The 6,854-nt window shown below is 43.3% G+C and overlaps 1 protein-coding gene across 1 annotated transcript in view; it reads left to right on the forward strand.

The window, feature by feature from the left end:
• Window positions 1–5,606, forward strand: part of LOC118674702 (carcinoembryonic antigen-related cell adhesion molecule 21-like) — a 21,130-nt gene extending 15,524 nt beyond the window's left edge. The window contains exon 5 of the mRNA XM_036346759.1: window positions 5,481–5,606. Within this exon, the coding sequence (XP_036202652.1) occupies window positions 5,481–5,606 (126 nt within the window). The remainder of the gene's footprint in view (window positions 1–5,480) is intronic.
• The last annotated feature ends 1,248 nt before the right edge of the window (window positions 5,607–6,854 follow it).

Genomic DNA, 6,854 nt, shown 5'->3' on the forward strand with positions numbered 1-6,854 from the left:
GGTGGAGTGTCCAACCCCGTCAGTTGTGCTAGAAGTGTGCCGGTTAAGCTCGATGTAAAATATTAGTGACCATCCTCCTCTCCTATATGTTACTAAACTCTGAATAATCTTTTGTGCCCTTTAAATAGATTTGATGTGAGGGTGGAAAGTCCTTAGAAGATTTGCATTGAGTCAATAAATGCTCAAAAAAGAGCTGACATTGTCATTATTGTTGACTTAAGGTTATAGTCTATACCAGATCCCACCTCTGTGTGGTCTAAGTTGTACCATCTCCACAGTGGAGGTGAAACCAAGTGAGCCTTTCAAGAGAATGGCAGTGGCTGTGTGAATACCCTGGGTGCACATAATGAGTTTGCATAAATCCAAGCTCTGTCCCTCCTCAAGGGGGACATGTAGTGGATGCCCAGCCACTGTTGTTGGCAATGGGAATGGATAGAAGGACACCCATGTGGGTAACAACATTGACCTATTTTATTCCCTGTTTGACTTATTTCAAAAATTTCTTAAGTCTTTTTGAGTATTTCTATTTATATGGCTATAAACTTATTTGCATAAAGTAAGTAGGACTCTGTTTTCCTTGTCAATAGGGTATAATTGAAACCTTAGTAACACAACCAGGCTTTGGCTCAAATGTCCTAGTTCAGACTGATGCCCAAAGAATTAGAAATGACCTCACCTTTCATGGAGGTAAATTTGACCTGCAGGGGTTTTTTTTGGAATCTCTTGGAGATGAGGGCAGTACCCAAAGCTAGAGGGTGAGGCTTCCTAACCTCAAGAGGCCTTTAGAACTCCCATCTTCGGTTTCATAGAAAAACCTGCATCAGAGCAAATTATGTGGCAAATGTCAGTTCCTCTGCACTTAGGTCACTAATCAGGCCAAATCCAGTGACACCAGCCATGGTGTAGGATGGAGAATACTCTTCTTGCGTGACCTGTGGTCAAAAGGAAGGTGACTGTAGAGAGCAAGGTAATGTCTCCATGGAGAACTCTAGAAGCACAGCATTCTGGGAGATCAGATCCTGGCTGTGTTCAGGAACTCTCAGCTACTTTGCATCTGTTCAGCAATTTCTGGGAAATTGTACCTCTTTATACACTGCTGGAAATGATTAAGATGTGAACTGGGTCTTGGCTAAAAGAGATTTAGTTGTGTTACCCTCCACCGTACAGAAAGAAGATTTGTTCTGAACTAGAGGCGTTAATGTCCCCTCAGAGTCATTAAACTTTACACAGTTTTTTCCTGAAAACATGCCTTTGTCTTCCATCCTTAGACCATTCTTTCATAAATGTAATTAGTAATTGCAGGTTCTCTCTCTGCACTTTTGAAATATACATGTCTCCTCAAAGGCTTCTTGCCAGTGTTATGACCCAGAGAATAACTGTCTCAAGGACCTGGCCCCATCCATTTGAAATTTAATCCTCCTGGTGTCCCTGTGTCCCAGTCTCTGAGGGAGAGTAGGAGCCTAACTTGGGTGGGGACATTTACAGCCAATATGTGAAAAGACCTCCTGATAGGAATTCAGTAGATGGTTTACATTTCCTTTCTGTAAAGCCCATTAGCAAAAACAGATGCCTATAATCCCTTCTTCTTTCTTAAAATCTCCCCAGCCTTTTCTTTCAGGGGTGTTGAGTTTCATCTCAGTGCCCATTGCATGGTTCTGAAGGATGTCTTCCTTGCCTCTTTAAATTTGTTGGACACATCTTTTACTTTGTCATCATCTACCTGTAACTAGCTGATTCTGTCATTTTGCTCACATTGTCGATCCTTACCTTATTTTCAACTCTTCCAATTTCTTTCCTTATCAGACTAAAATCCTCCACATAAAGGTCTCCAGTTTTCCTGCCTTGCTTCTGACTTGGCATCCACAGCAGCGTGACGTGACTTCTTAGATGCTTTTGAGGCTGCAGGTTGCCTCAGGATGGACTTTGCACCAGAATCTGAGAAGACATGCAGGCCTTAAAGGGCACACTTCCACAGGGACCAAACCATCAACAGTGTTCACATTCATTTTCACTGCACCTTCAAGGAACAAGATCACAGAGATTTGAACAAATATTCTGTCTTGAACTTTAGAAAATCTAGTAAACATGCTGGTCCCTGACATGTCAGTCACCCACAGGCTGTCACTAAAAGATGCTGTTTTGTGTCCCCTGTGACCTGGAGCTCAGGCCAGACAGGTGTCTTCATACACTGTTTCCTTCACTGTTTTTACTATCACAATTGCCAGGAGACTGTTCATAGAGAATCCATATCCAGAACCTGGGAAATGCAAATAAATCTTTCCTGTGCCTTGTGGCCTCTGCTGTATTTAGTTACACCTCTTTGAGAGCTAGCCAGAGGAGGATTGTGGGTAAGCAGAATTGGGCATAGAGGGGAGCGGTTGAGTGATAGGATGTGTTCAGAGCCAGGATGATAAATTGTAAAGCCAGGTATGTTTGGAGATGTTAGGCATTATATGAGGTCAAGGGGACCCAAAGGTGCCCTGCAGGTGGGTTCTTTTGGGAAGGGTTATGGATGGGGCTGAGGGATATGAGTGAGGGGCTACCTTATACCTGTTGAGAGAGAAGCCACTGGAGGTGGTGTAGTGAAGTGGGAATGCCGTTCTCCCAAACTTGGATAGGCGAAAGGGGTGAAACACGGGGTTGGGAGAAAGCATAAGGTTCTTGAAGGTTCATATTAGTGTCCTGACATTTGGGACAAGAGGAAGGACAAAATATACTGGCTGGCAGGAGTTACAGAATAGACATAAAATAAGAAACAAGAAGGAAAAGCAGATGAGCATCTTGTAGGGAGTTAGGAGTCTGAAAATTGATGAGGGATAGGGACCCCGTGAATGCAGAAGATGAGCCTAGGGAATGTGGTATTTGAGCCAGGAAATTAGTTGAAGTCCAGGGTAGTCAGACTAGAAAAGGGGTTGGCATGGAGCATGGGAATAGTGGGGAATGAAGGGCAGGCTTGAGGGTGAGGACCAAATTGAGGGCCAGAGGTGTCCATCCTCCAGATCCAACCCAGGAGAGATGTCTGCATTTGGCTCTCAAAGCAGTTTCCCCATGGCCTGGGAGAGTCATGAAAGGCCAATCTCACCCCTATAAACAAGACGTGCCTCAGCTGAGTAAACACCTTAGCCATGTCCCCAGGGTTTTGTGAGTCAGTGAGTAAGTCTGACTAGGAGCCTGGGGACAGGCAAGGAAAAGGCTGATGGTATGTGTGTGTTGGGGGAGAAGAAATTGAGGACTGACATGAACTTGGCACGTGTGAAGCATTTTCCTTCTTTGTTGACTAGTTAGAGTATCTTTCTGTGATTCCACAGGTAAGAGCTCTGTGGTAGGTCACAGGGATGGAGTGGTAGGTACCCACCTGCCCTTGTCTAATCCAGGATGTGTCACTTCCAACTGTATTGGATGCCTCTCTCCTCACCTGAACTTACATTGGTGGGTCTGGTAGAACCCAGGTTATGATGAGCATTTCTGCCTACCTGGTCATATTACAGACCACATTCAGACTCTCCATCTCTACTCAGGCCTAGAAGCCTGTTGGGAGCTGTTGTTTTATTGCTGTAGAAGATATTCACAAGAAGTGGCCTTGTTCACAAGAAGTCTGCCTAGGCGTAATTATTTTATTAGGTCTCACCATTGCTTTCAAAAAGCACCTTTCATTCTTCTAACATCAATTAGAAACTTGTCCTTTTCTCTGGAGGGTACGTCCAGCATGGTCCAGACTAGTGGAGCCATAGATGTGGCAGATCCCTGAATGGTCACAAATGTGGATGGCCCTATAGCTCATGCTTTGCTTAAACTGCTGATCACAAGAGTTGATCTTGTCCTTGGTTTCACTGTCATCACTGATGTCATTGTCTTAGAGCATCAGCGTTAGCAGGCATCACGTCCACCCTTTGGAGCACACGTGTCTTACTAAGCCATTTAGGAACTTATAGTTTTGCTTTTCTTTGGCAGGAAAGCCTCTAGTTCTCGCCTTTTTTATGACTTGAGTTTGGCATTGAATTAACTTGGAGAATGAACACATCCATTTGCCCTGGTAGGGAGGGCCGCTTCATGGGCTCATAATTTGTGCAGCCATTTAGAAGGGACAGTGGTAGTTTCAATAGTTTGCTTTTGTCATCCTGAAATTCTTAATTTGAACAAAGAGCTCAGAAAATTCACGTGACTTTTCATTGTCCTTCCCCTACACCTGACCATTGGTTGGGAAAATTCTGTAATGTAATCAACAGAGAGCAGTAGCAGCAAGGAAACCTGGAGAAGCTGTGTAGGGATGTAGAGAAATATTTAGCTTTTTCTGCTCTATTTATGGCATGACAAGTGTTTAATGAGCAGGACCATGCCACGCCCACCTCTGTACGTCACAGAGGAAGGTTCTTTGTCTATGATATGCTCTGGAGATTCAAATTTAAAGAAATCTCAGGTAGTTGGCTCAAATGTGAATGGCATTAAACAGACACAATAAGCTTACACTAAATATTGGTCTTTAGAAAAATACTGGAGAGAAAAGAGAGAGAGAGAGAGAGAATTGGTGATGAGAATGAAATCAGCTGAGTTTTCATCTTCCAAAAGGAAAGACCTTGCAGTAGATAATGCAAAAAATTAGTAAATAAACTCAAAGAATGTCATTTAAAAAACTCGCCCTCTCCCTCTCCCTTCCTCTCTGCAAAAAAATCAATAAAATATATTTTTTAAAAAATAAAAACAGCATCCTTGTCTTATTCATGATGTTAGTAACATTTTCCAAGTTTCTCCATGAAATTTGGGTTAACTGTGGGCTTTCATGTGTAGCCTTTATCATATTGAATAGTTTCCTTCTATTCCTACAGCTCCTGTCTTTGTTAAAACTATAACCACTTCTCTCTAGAGACTTACTTTACCATGATATTCAATCTGCAGGCCAGGAAATAAAGCCCTTTTAGACTGAAAAGTCATTTAGCTGGAACTTCTCCAGTTCCAAGATCATGAAGTCTGGGTTGGGCCATCTTTATTGCCTAATAAATTATTTAAAAAGAGGTAAATGCCTTTTCACTTTCTATAAAGTTCCCTTGGCCCGAGAGATGGACAGAGGTGGTAGCCTACCTTGCGCAACATACATGGAATTTTACATAAAGAGTGGGACCTCATCTTTTTTGAAGTTAATGACAGAAAGAATTAATAAAAGCTCATGAGAGGAAACTACTACGTGATGATGAAGTCATAGGAAACATAAGCGGGGAAGGCGTTCCCTATGCTGACATTACAGAGATGTCTGGGAAACAGGTCAGGGGTCACGCTGGGGTTATGTGGGGTCAGAGAAGAAGTGCAGCCCTCTCTTGACACATTGTCACCTGAACAAAGACAATTGTCCTTCTGCAGATGTCAGTACCTTCCTCTGGTGACCTTTACAGAGCTCACTGGGCGCTGTGAGTGGCTGAGATGTCTCAGAATGTAGTAGGACCCCAAGTCCCAAGCCCACTCTCAATCAGTCCTTGGTCTTTTCACAGAGCTCACAAGAGTGCCCACCCTCCAAGAAGCAACACAAAGTCACAGAGCATGAGAATGCTGTGGTCCTGACCTGCTACTCAACTGTGATCCTCACCCAGTGGTTCTTCAATGACATGAGTCTGTAAGAGCATGAAGCTGTCCTGGAGCAACAGAACCCTCACCATAGACCCTGTCAGAGGGAGGATGTGGGGAACTACCAGTGTGAAGTGTCCAACCCCATCGTTCTGCTGAAAGTGAAGCGGTTTAGCTGGATGTAAAATATTAGTGACCCTGCTTTCCTCTTCTATGTTATTAAACCCTGAATAATTTTTTTTCACCCTTGAAATAAATTTGTTGTGAACGTGGAAAGTCCTTAGAACGTGAACTGAGTCAATAAATGCTCAAAAATGAGAGCTAGCATTGAGGTTATTGTTGACTGAAGCTAACATTCCACACCAGATCCCACCTCTGGTTGGTCCCGTTTGCACCATCTCCACAGTGAAGGTGAAACCTAGTCCCTCCCAGCAAGGGCAGGTCATGTGATGACCAGTGGGAGCATGTGATAAGCTTCCAGGAGTCCAAGCTCTGTCCCTTCTCCAATGGGTCCGGTGGAGGGTACCTGGACACCGTTTTGGACAGCAAGAATGTACAGGAAGACTCCCATGTGGGTATCAACACTGATCTTTTTCTTCCTGTTTTACTTCTCCCCAAATATTTTAAAGCCCTCTTAAATACTTTTTATTTTTGTGGCAGTGGATTGATTTCCATATGTTCAGTAGGACACTGTCTTCCTTGTTATTAGGATATAAGTGGAAATGCTGGTTATACAACTAAGGCTTTGGCTCAAATGTCCTAGTTCACACTGATATCCTGAGAATTAGAAATGGCTTCACTCTTTATGGAGCTAAGTTTCTCCTGAGGGGTATTTTGGAATCTCTTGGGGAAGAGGGCATCTCCCAAAGCTAGAGAGACTGCAGGTGAAGTGTGAAGGTGAAGCTTCCTAGCCTCAGGAGGCTGTTAAAACTCCCATCTTAGGTTTCACAGAAACATGTGCAGCAGAGCAAACTATGTGTGAATGTCATTCCTCTGCGCTTAGGTCACTAATCAGGCAAATTAAGTGACACCAGCCATTTTGTAGGATCTCAAATACTCTTCTTCCTTGGAGATTTCGTTTGATCAAAGGGAAGGTGACTATACAGGGAAATGTAATATCTCCATGGAAAACTCCAATTGCACAGCCTTCTGGGAGATCAGATCCTGGCTCTGTTCAGGGACTCTCAGCTATTTTTCACCTGCTTATAAATTGCAGGAACTGATGAAGATGCAAACTGTATCTTGTGTGAAAGATATTTAATGGTGTTTTCCTCCACTGTGCAGAAAGCCGTTTTGTTATG

This window comes from Myotis myotis, unplaced genomic scaffold, assembly GCF_014108235.1.
Source record: "Myotis myotis isolate mMyoMyo1 unplaced genomic scaffold, mMyoMyo1.p scaffold_m19_p_19, whole genome shotgun sequence".
Lineage (NCBI taxonomy): Eukaryota > Metazoa > Chordata > Mammalia > Chiroptera > Vespertilionidae > Myotis > Myotis myotis.